Source organism: Haliotis rufescens, unplaced genomic scaffold, assembly GCF_023055435.1.
Source record: "Haliotis rufescens isolate VD_foot unplaced genomic scaffold, xgHalRufe1.0.p SCAF_10, whole genome shotgun sequence".
Lineage (NCBI taxonomy): Eukaryota > Metazoa > Mollusca > Gastropoda > Lepetellida > Haliotidae > Haliotis > Haliotis rufescens.
The window spans coordinates 13,621,929-13,647,597 of record NW_025963780.1 but is presented as its reverse complement, the minus strand read 5'-3'; the positions used below and the strand labels follow the sequence as shown (position 1 = coordinate 13,647,597).

General features: G+C 41.6%; 1 protein-coding gene across 1 annotated transcript in view; it reads left to right on the top strand.

Annotated features, from left to right (window-relative positions):
• The window catches only part of LOC124119875, a 44,908-nt gene extending 21,415 nt beyond the window's left edge, over nucleotides 1-23,493 (top strand). Inside the window, exons 3-7 of the mRNA XM_048391694.1 lie at nucleotides 11,681-11,755; nucleotides 19,992-20,023; nucleotides 20,962-21,030; nucleotides 21,571-21,726; nucleotides 22,753-23,493. Of these exons, the coding sequence (XP_048247651.1) occupies nucleotides 11,681-11,755; nucleotides 19,992-20,023; nucleotides 20,962-21,030; nucleotides 21,571-21,700 (306 nt within the window). The 3' untranslated portion in view covers nucleotides 21,701-21,726; nucleotides 22,753-23,493. The remainder of the gene's footprint in view (nucleotides 1-11,680; nucleotides 11,756-19,991; nucleotides 20,024-20,961; nucleotides 21,031-21,570; nucleotides 21,727-22,752) is intronic.
• The last annotated feature ends 2,176 nt before the right edge of the window (nucleotides 23,494-25,669 follow it).

The window sequence follows — 25,669 nt, the reverse complement described above, 5'->3', positions numbered from 1 at the left end:
TTGGTGGTATATGGTGATTGCGGAAGGTTTCCTATGTATCTCTATGGTTATTTAAAGGTAATTAAATACTGGGTCAAGTTATTAACTATGCCCTCTCCAAGATACCCTAGAAAATGTTATAATATGATGCTTCTCTACGACTGCAATAGGGCATCAAAAGTTACAAACATCTTATACGAATGTGGATATGGTTATATTTGGTTACAGCAACATGTAGATATGCCACAGCATTTCTTCACCCGTTTGACACAAAAAGATATGTACACACAAAAAGGGCATGGATCCTTGTTCAGTTCAAGAAAAGCAAATTACTACACTGTATTTAAGACTACTATTATACTAGGACCGTATCTATTAGGTGTAAATTTACATAAGTTTGGAACAGCTCTTTTTCGATTTCGTTGTGGCTCACATGATCTATTTATTGAAACAGGCAGATATGAAGGTATTGCAAGAGAACATACAATTTGTAGGATTTGTAAAACTCGTTGTACTGAAGATGAATATCACTTGTTATGTGTATGTCCAGTGTATTTTGATTTAAGAGCAAAATATTAAAATAACTATTTCTACAACAACCCAAACGGCACACTTTTTTGTGTGAATTAATTACATGTGATTGTATAGAAACTATGAGACATTTATCAATGTTCATTTATCATGCTATGAAACTAAGAAAATGTATGAATTTGTAACACGCCCCAGACAATGTACTATAGGCCTTTGGCCTCATCAGTACAACAAATAAAGACTGATTGATTGATAAAATTTGATTCAGTCAACTATCGATGAAATTAGTGAGGATGACATAGTTGTCACCATTGACAATATCACATGCAATCCACAGCGTGTGAGGGGCGGTCGGGTAGCCCAGTGGTTAAAGTGTTCACTCGTCACGCTGAAGACCCGGGTTCGATTCCCGACATGGGAAACAATGTGTGAAGCCCATGTCTGGTGTCCCCCGCCGTGATATTACGGGAATATTGCTAAAAGCGACGTTAAACTCCCTCCCTCACTCACAGCGTGTGCGCCAGGTGGAACTCTCCCCTGAAACAAGAGGAAATATGCAGGCCACGTGCCGAGGGCCAGAAATTACACTTTAGGGTGGATATGGGCCAACTAACGCCCCAGTAAATTGTAACATAAGACATCAAACACTTCTTCTAGAACGATTGAAAACTGCTTGTATATCAAATTTCCCTGGAATAGTAACCGTTCCATTAAGTAACACACAATTTCAAGGCCATTTTAGCATACCTTGAGCATATTTATAAACTAGATAATGTCCCATATTTCTACATAATTTACCCTGTAAATGTGACTATGCATTTAGTTCTGACAGTAGGTACTGTGTCGGACACCTGGTCGTACGCTGTGATCACACAACCGATGCAACTTAGTGTATATGTATTTCTTTCTTTTTTGGTAAATCTTGAAGACATACATCATTGAAGCCAACTATCTATACCAATATTATATATTCATATGGTAAGTGGTGTACTAATCAAATGTTGCAAACTCCTTGCTCTGAACCCCCTCTCAAACTTACAACAACATCTGAGAAGTTCTTGGCATGACTTAGAGGCTTGTGGTAGTGTAGTCCACAAAGGCTCATAGCCATGTGTTACTGATATTACTCATCTCCACTCAGTATATGTTGGAAGAGCTGTACTGGCCTCCAGACTTCGTCCTTTGTAACACTTGTACAGATACTGGCCCAAACATTCATATTAAAACCACAAAAACGCTTGAATTACTGGCATCATGTTTATCACATCATATTTGGTTGATACATCACAACTGAGAATGAAAGCCTCTGTTGCTTCATCATACACATTCCATGTTTCCCCTCGCTGTTTTTTCCCTTTCTCGCAAAGAAAGATGTCTGGTCACAGTCAGTAAAGTTCGAAGTGAACAGGCCTTCTGTGGTCCACGGAGCCAAAAATATTATCGAAATTGTTTGCCAGTTCTAAAAGCTATATCCAGAGGTGAGAAACATCTATTCTGCCAAACAATGCAATGGGATGGATAATGACATCCGTCTCAACTGTTCGAATCAAAATCAAAAGCATTTGATATGTGCAAAAAGATGCTTGTGTCAGGTTTCTCCATCTGACCATGGATGTAGATTATTGACAATATCCGACCCTTTGTTACACAGAACCTGTTTACCGTTAGTGCTTGTAATTTGTTTATCCAAACATTCTAATGAAATATTTTGTTTGTTTGTTGTTTAACGCCGCACTCAGCAATATTCCAGCCATGTGACGTGTAATTAATCGAGTCTGGATCAGACAATCCAGTGATTGACATCATGAGCATCGATTTATGCAGTTGGGAGGAAATAACTTATGTGGTGGTAACTGTGATCACATTTAATTGCCCCTTACCAATCCAAACCATTAGCCATTTGTAGCATATTTTAATAAATACAAAAGTTGTTATTTAAATGTTATGTTGTTGTTATTGTATTCACGATATGAGTATACACTATTGGTATGGTTAAAGATGTGTCGAAAAAGAAAGAAAGACATACCAAACTTTTTCACACTTTTTATTACATAAATCAAAACAAATAGTCTATTATGATAAAATTATTTAGGGTACAGATATTCTGTTGGGTAAATACATATAAAAATGTTCATTTTTCATCATACATTTCGGTTGTGAGTCATGTTCACATGAAAATTCATAGTCCAGATGGCGGCCATATTGGATTGTTTTGGATGACTATAATTTGTCGAAATGGTTGTGATAAGGCAACAATTGACGTGAATTGAATTAGTTTCTATTTTGAACCAGTTTAACATACACCAAACTGAATCAGCTATCCCATGTCATGCACGTAAATTACTTGGTAATCAGCTTCTCAGACATGTTTTATTGTCGCAAATGTCGAGGTGAGCAAATATATGTTGTGACGAATCTTTCGATAACTATCAACTTCTCACGTGAATTTTGAAGAAGTATGTTTTATATGACACAATGACAAACTAGTAACGACATAAGATCAAACTTCTAGACAAAAGTCTCCCAAGCAACATCGCCATTACAGTGTTGCAGAGTGACGGAACTTTATGACTCACATTAGAACTTGTCGTTCGCTTCGACACAGTGGCCCTTCTATGTCCCTTCTACGTATTAACTTTGTTCCAGAAACAAAATTATCGTAATTTTCCAACAGCTGACATCACCTTTACCACCTACTTTGACAAAATGGCTTGTGTATGTTTTATTCAAAGTCTCACAGAAATCCACAGCTATGTTCTTTGAGTAATACATTCTCTCCTTTAACCTCACACTCGATACGACATTGATTAATTCAAGCATTGTTTCTCTTCTCTGAATTTGAGATGGATTCGTGGTAATATAACGGACTCAAAGTAATATCCCATTCTACTCATGTTGTAGACATTTGAACTACGTCGAGCCATTAGTAAACAATTTATCTGTTTTACGATCAATAAAATACTTTCGTCAGCATTCTGATGGTGGATAGATTACAGTGATACAATCTTCAAACTACACAGTATCAGATAATTCTACAACCATATAGAGCTCCAGACATATCGTCGGATAAGCAGTTTGCAGAATATGACATCTAGCAGCATCTACAAGTCAGCAGATGCCTCACATGTACACACTCCACATATCTTGGAATAAGTCAACAATACATTTGTCTTCTGCAATTCATGTAAACAGCGCCCACAGCAAATGCCCAGCTGTTATACAAACAATGATTTGCCCACGTTAGTTACTGATTTAATCCACAGCCTGTGAATTATTAGTATATGTACAATGTAGGCTTTCAATGTTATCATCAGACGTTGAACAGTGATTGCTATATCCCGCTTACTTGGAAATTCACGTATTTATAGGAGCCAAGTGAAAACATCTAAAAACACCTGGTTGATAATCCGAACAGCTTCCAACAACTACTGCATGTTTAAACACTGTTAATTGCCTTCCTCTGATTTACCAAACTGAAGTGGAAATTTAAAAAAACACCCAATGAAACCGCCTTATCTAATTCATTTAGATATTTGCAGAGATTCAGAATGACAAGAGGCATGACTTCAACTTTCCAATGGTCAATGTTCCTTTTATTTTTAGGAATATTCCAGCAGCTTCAGTCTTTGGTGTTTACAACTCCTACAACCTTTATGGCACACATGTAGAGTGAATTTCCAAATTTGGTGCATCAGTGACAAAATGATATCCAACGAAGTTCCCTATTTTTGCTTACCTTATGTTCCCGTTTTTTTTCAGGTGAATAAATGACTTGTTTTTTCGTTTGTGTGTGACGGATGCCACTTGTGGGTCAGGATACACTTACCTTTTCGCGAATACCTGGTATCCTCACTATTAATAAACACATGCTATGACATGGTCAGAATCGTACAATGGACGCTTCTTTTAGTGGAGATTTCTTAAGATTATTGAAATAATGTTTGTCTCTTGTATTTACATTGATGGTGGGTATAGTTTGGTGTTAAAGATAGAGGGTAAAGTTATGTGGTACAGGTCGAGAGAAAAGTTTGGTTATATAGATGGAGGATATAGTTCGGTTGAAGTGATGAAGGGTTGAGTTAGGTATTATAGATGGAGAGTATGGTAAGACAATATAGATGAAGGGTATAGTTAGATGTTATAGATGGAAGATATAGCTTGGTAACATTTATGAGTGTATAATTACGTGTAGATGGAGGGTATTATTCGGTTATAGTGATTGAGGGTACAATAAGGTATTATAGATAAAGGGGTTTGGTTGGGCTATTCAGATGGTGGGTAGAGTTTGGCTATACAGATAGAGGGTAGAGTTTGGCTGTATAGATGGAGGGTAGAGTTTCGCTATTCAGATGGAGTGAATACTTAAGTGTTATAGATGGAGGGTAGAGTGTGGCTATATAGATTGAGGGTAGAGTGAGGCTATATAGATAGATGGTAGAGTGTGGCTATACAGATGGAGGGTAGAGTGTGGCTATATAGATGGATGGTAGAGTGTGGCTATACAGATGGAGGGTAGAGTGTGGCTATATAGATGGAGGGTAGAGTGTGGCTATATAGATGGAGGGTAGAGTGTGGCTATACAGATGGAGGGTAGAGAGTGGCTATACAGATGGAGGGTAGAGTGTGGCTATACAGATGGAGGGTAAAGAGTGGCTATACAGATGGAGGGTAGAGCGTGGCTATATAGATGGAGGGTAGAGTTGCGCTATTCAGTGGGAGTGAATACTTAAGTGTTAAAGATGGAGGGTAGAGTGTGGCTATTACAGTTGGAGGGTAGAGTGTGGCTATACAGATGGAGGGTAGAGTGTGGCTATATAGATAGAGGGTAGAGTTGCGCTATTCAGAGGGAATGAATACTTGAGTGTTATAGATGGAGGGTAGAGTGTGGCTATACAGATGGAGGGTAGAGTGTGGCTTTACAGATGGAGGGTAGAGAGTGGCTATACAGATGGACGGTAGAGTGTGGCTATATAGATGGAGGGTAGAGTGTGGCTATACAGATGGAGGGTAGAGTGTGGCTATACAGATGGAGGATAGAGTGTGGCTATATAGACGGAGGGTAGAGTGTGGCTATACAGATGGAGGGTAGAGTGTGGCTATACAGATGGAGGGTAGAGTTGCGCTATTCAGAGGGAGTGAATACTTAAGTATTATAGATGGAGGGTAGAGTTTGGCTATACAGATGGAGGGTAGAGTTTTGCTATATAGATGGGGGGTAGAGTTTCGCTATAAAGAGGGAGTGAATACATAAGTGTTATAGGTGGAGGGTAGAGTGTGATTATATAGATGGAGGGTAGAGTGTTATTATATAGATGGAAGGTAGAGTGTGGCTATATAGATGGAGGTTAGAGTGAGGCTAAACAGATGGAGGGTAGAGTTTTGCTATAGGGATGGATGGTAGAGTTTGGCTCAACAGATGGAGGGTAGAGTGTGGCTATATATATGGAGGGAATACTTAAGTGTTATAGATGGAGGGTAGAGTTTGGCTAAACAGATGGAGGGTAGAGTTTTGCTATATAGATGGATGGTAGAGTTTTGTTATATAGATGGAGGGAATACTTAAGTGTTATAGATGGAGGGTAGATTGTGGCTATATAGATGGAGGGTAGAGTTTGGCTAAACAGATGGAGGTTAGAGTGTGGCTTTATAGATGGAGGGAATACTTAAGTGTTATAGATGGAGGGTAGAGTGTGGCTATATAGATGGAGGGTAGAGTGTGGCTATATAGATGGAGGGAATACTTAAGTGTTATAGATGAAAGGTAGAGTGTGGCTATATAGATGGAGGGTAGAGTTTGGCTAAACAGATGGAGGTTAGAGTGTGGCTTTATAGATGGAGGGAATACTTAAGTGTTATAGATGGAGGGTAGAGTGTGGCTAAACAGATGGAGGGTAGAGTGTGGCTATATAGATGGAGGGAATACTTAAGTGTTAAAGATGGAGGGTAGAGTTTTGGTATATAGAAGGAGGGTAGAGTTTCGCTATAAAGTGGGAGTGAATACTTAAGTGTTATAGATGAAAGGTAGAGTGTGGCTATATAGATGGAGGGTAGAGTTGCGCTATTCAGAGGGAGTGAATACTTAAGTGTTATAGATGGAGGGTAGAGTGTGGCTATACAGATGGAGGGTAGAGTGTGGCTATATTGATGGAGGGTAGAGTTTGGCTATATGGATATAGGGTAGGGCTTGGCTATATAGATGAAGGTTAGAGCTTTGCTATATAGATGGAGGGAAAACTTAAGTGTTATAGATGGAAGGTAGAGTGTGGCTAAACAGATGGAGGGTAGGATTTTGCTAAACAGATGGAGGGAAGAGTTTGGCTATATAGATGGAGGGAATACGTAAGTGTTATAGATGGAGGGTAGAGTTTGGCTAAACAGATGGAGGGTAGAGTGTGGCTATATAGATGGAGGGAATACTTAAGTGTTAAAGATGGAGGGTAGATTTTTGCTATATAGATGGAGGGTAGAGTTTCGCTATAAAGAGGGATTGAATACTTGTGTTATAGATGGAAGGTAGAGTGTAGCTATATAGATGGAAGGTAGAGTTGCGCTATTCAGAGGGAGTGAATACTTAAGTGTTATAGATGGAGGGTAGAGTGTGGCTATACAGATGGATGGTAGAGTGTGGCTATATTCATGGAGGGTAGAGTTTGGCTATACAGATGGAGGGTAGAGTTTTGCTATACAAATGGAGGGTAGAGTTGGGCTATATAGATAGAGGGTAGAGTTTGGCTCAACAGATAAAGGGTAGAGTTTTGCTATATAGATGGAGGGAAAGCTTAAGTGTTATAGATGGAGGGTAGAGTGTGGCTATATAGATGGAGGGTAGAGTGTGGCTATATAGATGGAGGGTAGAGTTTTGCTATATAGATGGAGGGAATACTTAAGTGTTATAGATGGAGGGTAGAGTGTTGCTATATAGATGGAGGGAATACTTAAGTGTTATAGATGGAGGGTAGAGTTTGGCTATATGGATGGATGGTAGAGCTTGGCTAAACAGATGGAGGGTAGAGTGTGGCTATATAGATGGAGGGAATACTTAAGTGTTATAGATGGAGGGTAGAGTTTGGCTTAACAGATGGAGGGTAGAGTTTTGCTATATAGATGGATGGTAGAGTTTTGCTATGTAGATGGAGGGAATACTTAAGTGTTATAGATGGAGGGTAGAGTTTGGCTAAACAGATGGAGGGTAGAGTTTTGCTATATAGATGGATGGTAGAGTTTTGCTATATAGATGGAGGGAATACTTAAGTGTTAGAGATGGAAGGTAGAGTGTGGCTCTATAGATGGATGGTAGAGTGTGGCTATATTGATGGAGGGTAGAGTTTGGCTATACAGATGGAGGGTAGAGTTTTGCTATATAGATGGAGGGTAGAGTTTCGCCATAAAGAGGGAGTGAATACTTAAGTGTTATAGGTGGAGGGTAGAGTGTGATTATATAGATGGAGGGTAGAGTGTGATTATATAGATGGAAGGTAGAGTGTGGCTATATAGATAGAGGTTAGAGTGAGGCTAAACAGATGGAGGGTAGAGTTTTGCTATAGGGATGGATGGTAGAGTTTGGCTAAACAGATGGATGGTAGAGTTTTGCTATATAGATGGATGGTAGAGTTTTGCTATATAGATGGAGGGAATACTTAAGTGTTATAGATGGAGGGTAGAGTTTGGCTAAACAGATGGAGGGTAGAGTTTTGCTATATAGATGGATGGTAGAGTTTTGCTATATAGATGGAGGGAATACTTAAGTGTTATAGATGGAGGGTAGAGTTTGGCTAAACAGATGGAGGGTAGAGTTTTGCTATATAGATGGATGGTAGAGTTTTGCTATATAGATGGAGGGAATACTTAAGTGTTAGAGATGGAAGGTAGAGTGTGGCTATATAGATGGAGGGAATACTTAAGTGTTAGAGATGGAAGGTAGAGTATGGCTATATAGATGGAGGGTAGAGTGTGGCTATATTGATGGAGGGTAGAGTTTGGCTATACAGATGGAGGGTAGAGTTTTGCTATATAGATGGAGGGTAGAGTTTCGCCATAAAGAGGGAGTGAATACTTAAGTGTTATAGGTGGAGGGTAGAGTGTGATTATATAGATGGAGGGTAGAGTGTGATTATATAGATGGAAGGTAGAGTGTGGCTATATAGATAGAGGTTAGAGTGAGGCTAAACAGATGGAGGGTAGAGTTTTGCTATAGGGATGGATGGTAGAGTTTGGCTAAACAGATGGATGGTAGAGTTTTGCTATATAGATGGATGGTAGAGTTTTGCTATATAGATGGAGGGAATACTTAAGTGTTATAGATGGAGGGTAGAGTTTGGCTAAACAGATGGAGGGTAGAGTTTTGCTATATAGATGGATGGTAGAGTTTTGCTATATAGATGGAGGGAATACTTAAGTGTTATAGATGGAGGGTAGAGTTTGGCTAAACAGATGGAGGGTAGAGTTTTGCTATATAGATGGATGGTAGAGTTTTGCTATATAGATGGAGGGAATACTTAAGTGTTAGAGATGGAAGGTAGAGTGTGGCTATATAGATGGAGGGAATACTTAAGTGTTAGAGATGGAAGGTAGAGTATGGCTATATAGATGGAGGGTAGAGTGTGGCTATATTGATGGAGGGTAGAGTTTGGCTATACAGATGGAGGGTAGAGTTTTGCTATATAGATGGAGGGTAGAGTTTCGCCATAAAGAGGGAGTGAATACTTAAGTGTTATAGGTGGAGGGTAGAGTGTGATTATATAGATGGAGGGTAGAGTGTTATTATATAGATGGAAGGTAGAGTGTGGCTATATAGATGGAGGTTAGAGTGAGGCTAAACAGATAGAGGGTAGAGTTTGGCTAAACAGATGGAGGGTAGAGTTTTGCTATATAGATGGAGGGAAAGCTTAAGTGTTATAGATGGAAGGTAGAGTGTGGCTATATAGATTGAGGGTAGAGTGTGGCTATATAGATGGAGGGTAGAGTTTGGCTAAACAGATGAAGGGTAGAGTTTGCTATATAGATGGAGGGAAAGCTTAAGTGTTATAGATGGGGGGTAGAGTGTGGCTTTATAGATGGAGGGTAGAGTTTTGCTATATAGATGGAGGGAATACTTAAGTGTTAGAGATGGAAGGTAGAGTGTGGCTATATAGATGGAGGGTAGAGCGTGGCTATATAGATGGAGTGAATACTTAAGTGTTATAGATGGAGGGTAGAGTTTGGCTATATGGATATAGGGTAGGGCTTGGCTATATAGATGAAGGTTAGAGCTTTGCTATATAGATGGAGGGTGTGTGGAGGGTGCGTGTGTAATTAGTTGCTATAGGGAAAAGAAATAGTTAGTTTTTGTACTAGGTAAAGCTAGCCTAAGTAGTCACTGTGTCCCGTATGAAAAAGATCGTAATGCTTGAATGAAACCTTTTTGAGTCATTTCTGACGTATGGTTGTGCTTTCCTTTGTAAATAGTTCCGTGAGAGAACATTAAACATATTGAGAAATTGTTTTGAGGGCACATGGAAGTTTTATTCCATATGTAGTTGTATTTTATAGGCTCATTGTATTTTTAACTAATGCTGTGTACTTGCCTGTGCTTTAGACATGCATAACATTGGCGTGAGGCGAAACAGTAGAGTAACTCCAACAGATTTACCCCACAGACACTAGGGGAGGTCAATAGGGTAACGGAAATCAAGCCAATAGCAAATAACTTCATCCCGAGCAAACGGTGCAGCATTACTTGGGAAAGTAAACGTCTGCCCCACAGACTGACGGTATTTCACATTGAGACTAATCGATGGAACCATACTGTGAACTCGACTCTAAAACGTCGATGTTTGACAGGGTGGATGTAGCAAGTGGAGGGGGTCTTGAGTGGCTATTGCTCACCTTCCTCTGTGGCTTCAATGGAACTCTTGTGAGGAAGCTATCAGTCTCTTGCACTTACCATGGTGTAACGTTGACAATTAATAAGTCTTTGATCATCGGCTAAAGTGGAGAACAAATAAATGAGACCCGTCGTACTTTGAAAATGAAATCTCCTAAACGTTGTGTGAATCATCACACACGTCGCATAAATAAGGGAAAGAATACTGAGGAAAGCCTTATTTGCTTAACTTGACATCCTCCTTATACATAAAAATAATCTTGACAACTATGCAACAGCTTTATTGAGTCGGTTTTACTGGACAAAATAATGGTGAATACGCGAATATAAAGAGGAAAGGATATGCAAGTAACAGAGGGGCGCTGACTTGGCGAAAAGAGGAGAGGATACCCGAGCAACAGAGAGGCGGTGACACGGGGAAAAGAGGAGAGGATTCCCTAGTAACAGAAAGGCGATGAATCGGGGAGTAGAGGAGAGGATACTGGAGTAACAGAAAGGCGTTGACTCGGGGAGTAAAGGAGAAGGTATCCGAGCAACAGGGAGGCGGTGACGTGGGGAATAGAGGAGAGGATATCCGAGCAACAGGGAGGCGGTGACGCGGGGAATAAAGGAGAGGATATCCGAGTAACAGAGAGGCGGTAACTCGGCGAAAAGAGGAGAGGATACCTGAGTAACAGAGTGGCAGTGACTCGGGGGATAGAGGAGAGGATACCTGTATACAGAAAGGCGCTGACTTTATGAATAGAGGAGAGGATACCCGAACAAGAGATAGGCGGTGACTCGGGGAATAGAGGAGAGGATACCAGAGTAAAAGAGTGGCGGTGACGCGGGGAATAGAGGAGAGGATACCAGAGTAAAAGAGTGGCGGTGACGCGGGGAATAGAGGAGAGGATACCTGAGTAACAGAAAGGCGGTGACACGGGGAATAGAGGAGAGGATACTTGAGTAACAGAAAGGCGATGACACGGGAAATAGAGGATCGGAGAGGAGAGGATCGTAACAGAAAGGCGGTGAGTCTGAGAATGGAGGAGAGGATACTCGAGTAACAGAGTGGCGGTGACGCGGGGAATAGAGGACAGGGTACTTGAGTAACAGAAAGGCGGTGACTCGGGGAATAGAGGAGAAGGATACCTGAGTAACAGAAAGGCGGTGACTCGGGGCATAGAGGAGAAGGATATCCATATACATGTTGAATTTCTTTTAAATCCATACTAAACTCAAATCTATCATAATATTGCATATCATAAGCTAACATAGATATAAAATATATTAAATTATCTTACATGTACTTTGTGTTAAACTTTCCAGATTATTTTCAACTTGGCACTTGGACAGGCTTTATCTTCCCAAAGCACAGCCTCCTGTATCAACCGAGACACAGTTGTAAGATATATTTTACCTTATTGGCAACATATGTCAAGTTAAGAGGACTTCATAGTGCCATAACACTGTAGATCACTTTGAAAAGTAGCATTTAAAGTAGCTTCATATGTCAGCAAAGACAACCACATAACAATGAGTGAGTGAGTTTGTTGGTTGGTTGAGTGAGTGATTAGTTGAGTGGGTGGTTGATTGGGTGCGTGGTTGAGTGGGTGGTTGGGTGAGTGGGTAGTTGGTTAAGTATGGTTGAGTGGTTGGTTTGGGTGGTTGATTGTGTGGTTTCGTGATTGAAAGGGTGGTTGAGTGGGTGAGTTGTTTTGTGGGCGGTTGGGTGAGTGAGTAGTTGGTTGAGTGGGTGGTTGGTTTAGTGGGTGGTTGGTTGAGTGGGTAGTTGGTTGAGTGGGTGGTTGAGTGGGTAGTTGGTTAAGTGTGGTTGAGTGGTTGATTGTGTGGTTTAGTCATCGAAAAGGTGGTTGAGTGGGTGAGTAGTTTAGTGGTTGAGTGGGTAGTTGGTTGAGTGGGTGGCTGGTTTAGTGGGTGGTTGAGTGCGAGGTTTTAGCAATATTCCAACAATACCATTGTGGCGGACACCAGAAATTGGCCCACATATTGTGCCCTTGTGGGGAAGCGATCCTTCGCCTTCGGTGTGACGGGCGAATGAATTAACCACCGGATTACCTCACTGTCCCACTGTCAGTATTGATCTTCAAATATTTCTGCATAATGCTTAGTATTGTAGCACTAACCAAATAATATCAATTATCAATTTTCAACACTATTTCTTCATCTGCAACAATGAATGTCATATGAAATATTGTGTTACATTGTTGAAATAAAGAACAGTTAAACTGCATCACACAAAGTTTCACACTGATCCTATACGTCTCTTCTGATGATTTTCTCGTGCCATACACATTTTTCAATTTTCCATTAACTTTCGTTATTCCATAAAAACAATCATAATATGGTTACAAACATCAACATAAAGAATCAGAATATTCAAGTCTGCTGCATCTGAACACAGGAGTCATCAGTAGATGACATGTCGTCCCCCCCCCCCCCCCCCCCCCCCCCCGGTCCCCGATTGATTCCTCAGATTAACACAAAATGAAGTCCTTAAAGACCAAAAGGCACCATGTTTTAATGAATAATTTGAACAGTATTTGCTTGCCCTAAAATGATTTATTAAAGCAGAACTCATGAAACATGATTTTGGTATATAATGTATGCGCATTGCAAGGACTAAATCTAAGATCTTAGACATTTTATATAGAAACAGTTATGAAAGTATAAATGGGGGTAGGGGTGGGATCAGACATAATCAGTGGAAGGATAATTGAAGGCATTAATATATACTGAAGTCAAATTTCATTATGTTAGATCTTATTTCCAATTTTGTTTTGCTGCAACAAAAAGCAATAAGTTTAGTAAACTGTGTACAACATCTCAACCAGGAGCCGTAAGTCTTTGGTATCATATGACTCTAAAGGCCTAATGCTTTTTTGTGAAATAAATAAATAAATAATCACAGTTTGAACAAATATTGTTTTTACACTGGAGATCTGTTCCAGGAACAAAATGCATCTCCAAAACCTCCCATTTTGTCCCCGTCAGACACAAAGACACAGATATAATGATTCCATCTTCTTCATTTGGCTTCTGGAAACAGGTGGTTTAAAAATCTGCATTGTTAACTTTTTCTAAAAACATATTTAATAAAAAACCCATTTATTTGGTTGATTTTATTATGCTTCTATGAATCAATGTTGAGTTTTGATAAAAAAATATTTTTTTGCATCATTGTTAATGGCACTGAAGTTGACTACCGACTGTGATGCATTTAAACACTTGTCAACTAATGGCCATTATAACCTCCTTAAAAAAGTTTCAACTTTCTATTCCTTTCTATTCATGAGCAAAACAATTTAAACCTTTTTTTCGTAATTTGATTTTTTTTAAAACTGTTAACAAACAAACTTGAAATAAAATCACAATGATTTGAGCAAAATAAGAGGTCTGAATTATTAGGAACACACATGCCAAATCAGGATGTCTGTTGGTGTGGACTGTGATGCCTCTAAGTGTGGACTGTGATGGCTGTTAGTGTGGAATGTGGTGTCTGTTGGTGTGGAGTGTGATGCCTCTTAGTCTGGACTGTGATGGCTGTTAGTGTGGAATGTGGTGTCTGTTGGTGTGGAGTGTGATGCCTCTTAGTGTGGACTGTGATGGCTGTTAGTGTGAAATGTGGTGTCTGTTGGTGTCGGATGTGATGCCTCTTAGTGTGGACTGTGATGGCTGTTAGTGTGGAATGTGGTGTCTGTTGGTGTGAAGTGTGTTGCCTGTTGGTACGGACGGTAGTGTCTGTTGGTGTGGACTGTGATGACTGTTAGTGTGGAATGTTGTGTCTGTTGGTGTCGAGTGTGATGCCTGTTGGTACGGACGGTAGTGTCTGTTGGTGTGGACTGTGATTGCTGTTAGTGTGGAATGTGGTGTCTGTTGGTGGGGACTGTGATGCCTCTTAGTGTCGACGGTGATGACTGTTGGTGTGGAGTGTGATGTCTGTTGGTGTGGAGTGTGATGCCTGTTAGTGAGGACTGTGATGACTGTTGGTGTGGAGTGTGATGCCTGTTAGTGAGGACTGTGATGCCTGTTGGCGAGGACTGTGATGTCTGTTGGTGTCGAGTGTGATGCTTGTTAGTGAGGACTGTGATGTCTGTTGGCGAGGACGGTGATGACTGTTGGTGTGGAGTGTGATGCCTGTTAGTGAGGACTGTGATGCCTGTTGGCGAGGACGGTGATGACTGTTGGTGTGGAGTGTGATGTCTGTTAGTGAGGACTGTGATGCCTGTTGGTAAGGACTGTGATGTCTGTTGGTGTGGAGTGTGATGCCTGTTAGTTAGGACTGTGATGCCTGTTGGTGAGGACTGTGATGTCTGTTGGTGTGGAGTGTGATGCCTGTTAGTGAGGACTGTGATGCCTGTTGGCGAGGACGGTGATGTCTGTTGGTGTGGAGTGTGATGCCTGTTAGTGAGGACTGTGATGCCTGTTGGCGAGGACTGTGATGTCTGTTGGTGTGGAGTGTGAAGCCTGTTGCCGAGGACTGTGATGTCTGTTGGTGTGGAGTGTGTTGCCTGTTGGCGAGGACTGTGATGTCTGTTGGTGGGGACTGTGATGCCTGTTGGTGGGGACTGTGGTGTCTGTTGGTGTGGACTTTGATGTCTGTTAGTGTGGACTGTGGTGTCTGTTGGTGTGGACTGTGATGTCATGTTGGTGTGGACCGTGATTTCTGTTGTGGGGACTGTGGTGTCTGTTGGTGAGGACTGTGATATCTGTTGGTGTGGAGTGTGATGTGTGTTGGTGTGGACTGTGATATCTGTTGGCGAGGACTGTGATGTCTGTTGGTGTCGAGTGTGATGCCTGTTAGTGAGGACTGTGATGCCTGTTGGCGAGGACTGTGATGACTGTTGGTGTGGAGTGTGATGCCTGTTAGTGAGGACTGTGATGCCTGTTGGCGAGGACGGTGATGACTGTTGGTGTGGAGTGTGATGCCTGTTAGTGAGGACTGTGATGCCTGTTGGTGAGGACTTTGATGTCTGTTGGTGTGGAGTGTGATGCCTGTTAGTGAGGACTGTGATGCCTGTTGGTGAGGACTGTGATGTCTGTTGGTGTGGAGTGTGATGCCTGTTAGTGAGGACTGTGATGCCTGTTGGCGAGGACGGTGATGACTGTTGGTGTGGAGTGTGATGCCTGTTAGTGAGGACTGTGATACCTGTTGGTGAGGACTGTGATGTCTGTTGGTGTGGAGTGTGATGCCTGTTGGTGAGGTCTGTGATATCTGTTGGTGTGGAGTGTGATGTCTGTTAGTGAGGACTGTGATGCCTGTTGGTGAGGACTGTGATGTCTGTTGGTGTGGAGTGTGATGCCTGTTGGCGAGGACTGTGATGTCTGTTGGTGTGGAGTGTGTTGCCTGTTTGCGAGGACTGTGATGTCTGTTGGTGGGGACTGTGATGCCTGTTGGTGGGGACCGTGGTGTCTGTTGGTGTGGACTTTGATGTCTGTTAGTGTGGACTCTGATGTCTGTTGGTGTGGACTGTGATGTCATGTTGGTGTGGACCGTGATTTCTGTTGGTGGGGACTGTGATGTCTGTTGGTGTGGAGTGTGATGCCTGTTAGTGAGGACTGTGATGCCTGTTGGCGAGGACTGTGATGTCTGTTGGTGTGGAATGTGATGCCTGTTGGCGAGGACTGTGATGTCTGTTGGTGTGGAGTGTGTTGCCTGTTGGCGAGGACTGTGATGTCTGTTGGCGAGGACTGTGATGTCTGTTGGTGTCGAGTGTGTTTCCTGTTGGCGAGGACTGTGATGTATGTTGGTGGGGACTGATGCCTGTTGGCGGGGACTGTGGTGTCTGTTGGTGTGGACTTTGATGTCTGTTAGTGTGGACCGTGATTTCTGTTGGTGGGGACTGTGATGTCTGTTGGTGGGGACTGTGGTGTCATGTTGGTGTGGACCGTGATTTCTGTTGGTGGGGACTGTGATGTCTGTTGGTGTGGAGTGTGATGCCTGTTAGTGAGGACTGTGATGCCTGTTGGCGAGGACTGTGATATCTGTTGGCGAGGACTGTGATGTCTGTTGGTGTGGAGTGTGATGCCTGTTAGTGAGGACTGTGATGCCTGTTGGCGAGGACTGTGATGTCTGTTGGTGTGGAGTGTGATGTGTGTTGGTGTGGAGTGTGATGCCTGTTAGTGAGGACTGTGATGTCTGTTGGTGTGGAGTGTGATGCCTGTTAGTGAGGACTGTGATGCCTGTTGGCGAGGACTGTGATGTGTGTTGGTGTGGAGTGTGATGCCTGTTAGTGAGGACTGTGATGCCTGTTGGCGAGGTCTGTGATGCCTGTTGGCGAGGACTGTGATGTGTGTTGGTGTGGACTGTGATGCCTGTTAGTGAGGACTGTGATGTCTGTTGGTGTGGAGTGTGATGCCTGTTGGTAAGGACTGTGATATCTGTTGGTGTGGAGTGTGATGCCTATTGGTGTGGAGTGTGATGCCTTTTTATGTGGACGGTGATGTCATGTTGGTGTGGACTGTGATGCCTGTTGGTGGGGACTGTGGTGTCTGTTGGTGTGGACCGTGATGTCTGTTGGTTTGGAAGATGATGTCATGTTGATGTGTACTGGGATGTATGTTACTGTGGAATGTGGTGTCTGTATGTGTGTCATACTCTTAGCAGTCACAATTTGTTGTAGTGACACACTGGGATATGCAAGGATACATGTAACTGTCTTAGTGACACACTGAGATATGTGAGGATATTTGTAACTGTCCTAGTGAAACACTGTGATATATAAGGATATATGTAACCGTCCTAGTGACACACTGGGATATATGAGGATATACATTACTTTCATAGTGACACGCTGGTATTTACAAGGATATATGTAACTGTCCTAGAGCCACACTGGGATATATGAGGATATACGAAAGTGTCGTAGTGACACACTGGGATATATGAGGATATGTGTAAGTGTCATAGTGACACACTGGGATATATAAGGATATATGTAACTGCCATAGTGACATACTGGGATATATGAGAATATGCGTAAGTGTAATAGTGACACACTGGGATATACAAGGACATATGTACATGTCTTAGTGACACGCTGGGATTTACAAGGACACATGTAACTGTCTTAGTGACACACTTGGATATATGAGGATATACGTTAGTATCATAGTGACACACTGGGATATATGAGGATATATGTAACTGTCCAAGTGACACACTGAGATATGTGAAGACAGATGTAACTGTAATCGTGACACACTGGGATATATGAGGATACACATTACTGTCATAGCGACACACTGGGATATATTAGGATATACATTAAACTCATAGTGAAACACTGTGATATATGAGGATATACGTAAGTGATATAGTGACACTGGGATATACAGGGATATAAGAAACTGTCTGAGTGACACACTGGGATATGAGGATATATATAAGTGTCATGGTAACACACTGGGATATCTGTGGATATAAGTAAGTGTCATAGTGACACGCTGCGAAATACAAGGACATATTTAACTGCCATAGTGACACACTGGGAAATGTTAGGATACATATAACTGACTTAGTGACACACTAGATGAATGAGGATATATGTTACTGTCAAAATGACACACTGGGATATACGTAAGGGTCATAGTGACACACTGGGATATATGAGGATACATGTTACTGTCTTAGTGACACACTGGGATATATGAAAATATACATCAGTGTCATATTGACACGTTTCGAAATACAAGGATATATGTAACTGTCATAGTGACACACTGGGATATATGTGGATATACGTAAAGGTCAGAATGACACACTGGAATATATGAGGATATATGTAACTGTTATAGTGAGAAACCGGGATATATGAGAACATGCATTACTGTCATAGTGACACACTGGGTTATATGAGGATATACATTACTGTCATAGTGACAAACTATGATATATGAGGATATACGAAAGTGTCATAGTGACACATGGATATATAAGGATATAGGTAACTGTCTTAGGTTACAGATGTGGTCCAGGACATGACACTTGACAGCTGGGCAACATTCATGAGTATCTTGGCTTAACATGTCAGCTCATGGAACTTAACATCCGTATTGTATTTGTGAAGCTATGTCACACATCATGTAAATACAGTTTCACGCATCACTTCATTACTGCTTACCCAGCTCAAACTGTTGTATTTATATGTATTTTGTCATTGCCGTTGTCAAATAATGTAATGTAATTGTATGTACTACTCTCCAAATCATTGGGGGAAATAAAGTGAGTGAGTGAGTATGGTTTTACCCCGCTTTTAGCAATATTCCAGCAAAATCACGGCGGGGGACAACAGAAATGGGCTTCACACATTGTACCCATGTCGGGAATCGAACCCGGGTTTTCGGCGTAACGAGCGAACGCTTTAACCACTAGGCTACCCGACCACCCAGGGGGAAATAAAGAGTATTCATTCATTCATTCATTATGAGGACATACATTACAACCATAGTGTCACACTTGGATATATGAGGAAATACATTACTATCATAGTGACACACTTGGATACATGAGGAAATACATTACTGTCATAGTGACACACTTGGATATATGAGGAAATACATTACTATCATAGTGACACACTTGGATACATGAGTAAATAATAACATTACTGTCATAGTGTCACACTTGGATATATGAGGAAATACATTACTAGCATAGTGACACACTTGGATACATGAGGAAATACATTACTGTCATAGTGACACACCTAGATATATGAGGAAATACATTACTATCATAGTGACACACTTGGATACATGAGGAAATAAATACATTACTGTCATAGTGACACACTTGGATATATGAGGAAATACATTACTGTCATAGTAACACACTTGGATATATGCGGAAATACATTACTGTCATAGTGACACACTTGGATATATGAGGAAATACATTACTATCATAGTGACACACTTGGATACATGAGGCAATACATTACTGTCATAGTGACACACTTGGATATATGAGGAAATACATTACTATCATAGTGACACACTTGGATACATGAGGAAATACATTACTGTCATAGTGTCACACTTGGATATATGAGGAAATACATTAATGTCATAGTGACACACTTGGATACATGAGGAAATACATTACTGTCATAGTGACACACTTGGATATATGAGGAAATACATTACTATCATAGTGACACACTTGGATATATGATGACATACATTACTGTCATAGTGACACACTTGGATATATGAGGAAATACATTACTATCATTGTGACACACTTGGATATATGAGGAAATACATTACTGTCATAGTGACACACTTGGATATATGAGGAAATACATTACTATCATAGTGACACACTTTGATACATGATGATATACAATATGTTAAGACTGAGTTCGAAAATTGGTCAATTATTTTTGTACATAGTTATGGCCCTTGCTCCGTGCTTTTCAACTGCATAGTGTTTGCAATCAGGAACTACTGAAGTCAGTTTATCTTAGAGACACTTAACAAGTGGGCCCCATGGCGGAGGATAGTGATAACGCTGTTTTCTTGTTATGGAATGGATTAGTCAGACAGTTTGTGTTTATCAGTTTATAGACTCATGATAAATAGATGATGTGAATATTGATGTTCTTCCTTGTTTCAGACTTATGCCGACATGGACGATGAGAAACAAAAGTAAGTTGTTTGAGAAACGAGGCTCGCGTCGGTTGATGTTGTCAGCGGGGAGAATGATAGATAACTGCCATTCACAATGGGGGATGAGTGTAGATAGACGTATTATAACCACAGTGACATTAACAATTTCACTGACACACACTGGAATTACAGATTATCAGTCCCAAGAGAGATTAGGCGAAAAAATAATAAGTCTTGCTTCTCTGGCACCGCCCGCGTCATCATAAAGTCTACCGCACGTTTCGTTTTTAATTTCATTTATAAAAACCAACTCCTAATACTTTAAAACAATGCGATCCAATATAGCACACAGTAACTTCCCTTTACTTACGAACTTCTTTCCTCCACATATCGTGTTATTGTCATGGCGACAATAAGAGACTGTTTATGTAGGAAGGCCCTTTCCACGGTTGATGGTGCACATTTGGTTGGTGTGTTCTTTAACGCCGCATTCACCAATAATCCAGCTATATGACGGGGTTCTGTAAACAATCGAGTCTGGACCGGACAATCCAGTGATTAATATCACGAGCATCGATCCACACAATTGGGATCGATGACCTGCATCAATCAAGTCAGCGAGCCCGACCACCCGATCCCGTTAGTCGCCTCTTACGACAAGCAAAGTCGCCTTTTTCGGCAAGCATGGGTTGCTGAAGACCTATTCTAACCCGGATCTTAACGGGTCTTTTAGGAACAACAAAAAAGAAAGAAAAAAAGCCCGAGCCCGCACTATATTTTCAAAAGTAATTGCCTGAGAACCATTTTTTAGCCTTATTCTTATATTATTAAACAAACTTGGTCTCCTGGTCTCAGTAGGAGACGTCAGCTCAGTGAGTCTATTGTTGGAACGAGGTTACTCAACTTATGTTCACTGAGCCTTTCTGAAGGTAATTGCACCAATTTTCATGTTGGTAATGCCATTCCTCCTGCTGCAGGGCCAAGGATCGCCTGAAGAAGCTCCAGTCTAAGATGGAAATAGACAACTACGCCGAGTGGTACCCAGGGTGAGTCGTACAGGTGACATGATGTATCGTTAGCAGGTAGTATCTCGTAGAACGTATAGCAACACGTCCCACTGGACACTCCCCCATCTTGCACATGTCAGTGTCCATTTCAGTGTAGCAGATCATGAGATGTGTATACTAGAAATCATGAACCTATTACAAGAGCTACCACTTGCTGGATTTATATGTCACATGTTTGTCTGGACGTACTGGAGTTTGTCACATCAGTGTCACCTCACTTACTGGAAACAGTTCTTGAAGTAACAGAACCCTTTTAGATTCACAGATAGAGCTACTGGCATTAATTTCACAGCTTATTTAAGGTTCTGATCACTTGCCTTGGTTTACTGGTGCAATTAATGACTTGCAGTACTGGTAGTCATTTTTTACAGTGGTGTGGGAGTTGCATTGTCAATATGACTTACCATCCACGTTATGGATCGAGTAGTTTTCTTGGTGTGTCGGCACTCTTGTGGAAGTACCAATTCTGTTACAGTTGTTAAGTTACTTGCATGTCAATACGGTGTGTTGTTGTTGTAGGATGGTGGAAGCCTTTGATGCTATTGAGGAGTCGGAGGATGAGGTTGACTACACCAAGATGGACCAGGGCAACAAGAAGGGTCCGATCGGCCGCTGGGACTTCGACACCCAGGAGGAATACAGCGATTAAATGTCCAACAAGGAAGCCCTGCCCAAGTACGTGTCTAGTAGCCACACCGTGCTGTATTTACTCTATATTCAACAGGGCTTAGTTGATAAGCAATTCCCCCATGGGGTTTCTTGGTTAGAATAGGTCCCAAAGAAGCTACCCTGGTCAGCCTAGGTGAATTGATTGCCATCTTATCCGGACGGCATGGACCATTGTTCACAATATCAATCAATGGATTGTCTGATCCAGACTCAATTATTTACAGGCCACCATCCTAAGGCTGAAATATTGCTGAGTGCAGCGTTAAGCAACAAACAAGAGACAATCTGTTTTAAGTGAGGTTTGTTTTTTAACACCCCAATGTTCAAGCTGTATGGATTCGAGTCTGGTCCAGACAGTCCAGTGATTGATGTCATGAACAACATCCCATTTGACATACAATCAGCCGGGACATGGTGTTGTTGGGAAAAATATTAATAACGAAATAGAATTGTTATTCTTTAAGTGTTGTCTAAAACATGTTGATAACGTAACATTAAATAACAACAATGAGCATTTCTGATTAAATGCAATGTTTTTATTCTTACCTGATGCTACACAGTGCTTTAGCTTCCCTACCTTATACATACAGACAGTACTGGAACGAAGAGACAGTTTAAACAGACTACAGCCCGTGCCTAGGTACCGCGAGTTATACCCCTTGGCCCCTATTCCTCATATTCCTCACTGGATCAGACATAGAGTACACAGTGGCGAGTCCCGAGCTGGGGGGCGGAACTCCTCAGTCTGGTCCTCCAGCCTAAAACCTCGGACCATGGCAAAGAGGCCGGGACCGATGATAGCCGGGAACCTCTAGCGATCTTGAGGACAGAATTGAGTGCAGAAAGATAGCTCGCTTTCGTGGAACCAGACAGGTGACGGGATTGGCGAAGGAAATCAGCATCAGCTGATGCCTGAAGCTATCAATACAATGGGGATTTCAGTTTCAGTTGTCAAGACTAGATACATAATATGTTGCAGAGTTGCTCATCATGTACACCTCCTCATTTATTGAATATCGTCGTTTTTTTCAGAGCTCCCTTCTAGTATGGTGTTAAAATGGCGGATGGTCGCAGAACTCGGAGGACAGGTCCAAAGGATGAGAAAGCCATGTAAGACCGAGAACTGCAGCAGATCAACCGCATTATCCAGAAGAGGAAGGTGGCAGAGCCGGGGGATGGGGCAGAAACGCATCAAGTCCTCAAATCTCAAATCTCACCCACTGTCAGTATTTGTACAGTAACAATGCCAGCAGGATTGTGATGTGCTCTGCCCTGCTCGTCCAGATGTGTTGTGACAGGCATAGGACACTTTCAGGCCGTTGTCATAGGAGCAGTGCAGGGCATGCAGATCTTGTTGAACCAGATTGAGGACATGATTCCATCGTTACAGTTACAGTCGCCATGGTTGGTTTTGTCAAGCCCTGAAAATCAGGTCATATCTAGATCATGGAGCTGTGATGCTGGTTCATCTGCTAGTGCCCGAGTCCAAGTCTTATGATCCAAATCTAATGGAGGATTAAAAAGATCATACATTTACAAATGAAAACTGACATTGCCTGAGCAGAGGGAAACTGAACGGGGTGGTTCGGTATCTCTTCTGGGATTTACATTGTGCATTTCACAATTCTGATGTTATGGGCCCTGGCTGATGCCACACTCCCTGGATGCCTCAATGTGATGCAGGTTTCACTCTGCTACAATTTCCAAATGAAATTGTGCAATTGTATACATGTTACCAGCTTCTTGAACAAATGATTAAATATAAGTCTTGTATATGTTGTGTACCATTTACACTCAATTACAATTATCAGTAGATTGAAATAACATTACTGGCATGTCTGTGTGACTTGAAGAGTAAGTGGTCATGGATGAGTTGTTGCTCGCTTGAAGCAGTTTGGAATCTTCATACACAGGGGTTATGGTCACTCAAGGTAAATGATTGAAAGGGTATGAACATTAGTACAGGTAACATAGGTTGAAGATCTGACAAGTCGGTGTCTTCCGTTAATGCTGCCTTCCATTTGCTACATTCACCTGAAGCGATACGATGTAGTGTTTTCAGAAAAAATGTTTGATGAAAGTGTAACCTGTCGGGGTCGGTCATAAGCCGACCCCTTTCTACAGAATCTTTTTCTAGTCCTCAAAATTTGGCTTATCTAGTCATAAACGGCATGCTTTCAGATGAATAGGTATGAAGGAGAAGCCTTTCCAGCGATAGAAACTAACAGTTTTAGTCCACTAGTCCTTATGATGATAACATAAAGCAAACACCTTAAAAAAGGCAAATTTCTACTGGTCTTTATGATACCTTAACTATTGGGCAGTTTTGCAAGGACAACAGGACTTGTGCCAATTTCTAACGCTGCTTTCTATGTCTGCCTCGGTTTCTCCAGTCTGCACTACATCACACGAACCGGCAGTTTCACGTGGGGCTAGTGCCCAACTTAACGGTTTACAAAATGACAAAATGAATTATCTGCTGGAAGCATTGGTTTTATTCATTGTTACCAGCACAATCATATCATTATTTCCATCTGAATGTGACACGCAAACCATGATGCCGAGGTAACAAACAGAAGGCTGACAGGATAAAAGAGAAAGATGCAATGCCAAATACACCACTCAGTGTTGGACAAGGATACTCCTATTATTTCACAAAACACAAAACCAATGTCTAGTATCTTTGTATCCCAATCAAATGTTGAGAAGTATATATTTACATATATAATGCAAGAAAACCAATAAGATTTATTGTTAGTTGACGTAATGCCAGCAAGTTTATTCTCCTTGCCATTCCAGTTTTTGAGGATATGATTCATGTTTCACAGCCAAGATACAAACACTCCCAACTGTAGTCATCAATCAAGGAGACTGTCTTGCTATGGCAGTTTCAGCATTCATACTTGGAATGTACAACATCCCTATACATCCATCTTCTTCAGCCCGTCGCTCAGCGTGGTGGGGTGGGCGATGTCAGGTCGTGCGTTTCTGTTAAGATAAGGGGGCACGGGTGGCCCAGTCGTCTGAGGCGCCGCGATTCGCTGTGCAGAGTTGCGTCCCTTGGGCACGCCAGAAACCTATGATTGTGGGTTCGAATCCCGGTTCGCCCCAATTATGTTTCTAGGTTTGTCAGCACCATACCCGTGCTCGTGGGTTTCACCGAAGTGGTAAACGTCTTAGACCTGCATCACTTCTGGCTTTCCTCCCACATTAAGCTGACACGCCGTGATATAACTGGAATATTGTTAAAAGCGGCGTTAAACCCAACTCACTCACTCACTCACTCACTGTTAAGATAACGTGTACGCCAGGTGTCAGGTGATGTCTACAGTGGTATGTCAGGTGATGCCTAGAGCTGTATGTTGGTTGATGTCTAGAGCTGTGTGTCAGGTGATGTCTACAGCTGTGTGTTGGTGATGTTTGGAGCTATATGTCAAGTAATATCTGGAGCAGTGTTTCAGGTGATGTCTGTGTGTCAGGTGATGTCTAGAGCTGTGTGTCAGGTGATGTCTACAGCTGTGTGTCAGGTGATGTCTACAGCTGTGTGTAGGTTATGTCAAGAGCTGTGTGTCAGGTGTCTGGAGCAGTGTGTCAGTTGATGTCTTGATCTGTTTGTTAATTGATGTCTCCAGCAGTGTGTCATGTGATGTCTTGGACTTGTCGTCATCATAAATTGAAGGTGCTTTTTAGTGAAGACTGGCAAGTTGCCTGGCAACACAAAGGGAAAACATGACAGCATGTTATAGATTCTGTTGTTTTAAGTTGCAGTCAGGGATTTCTATTTATATCACAGCGGGCTGTGGAATCCGGGCCAGAACATAGTGCTTTGTATTATAAACAACATTATGGATATTATGAGCACCGCCCCCTGTCTTGAGGTTATTTGAGAATTATTTTTCATTTTTTGAGCATGCATCTAAATATGTCACAAATTTTATAAAATTGTATA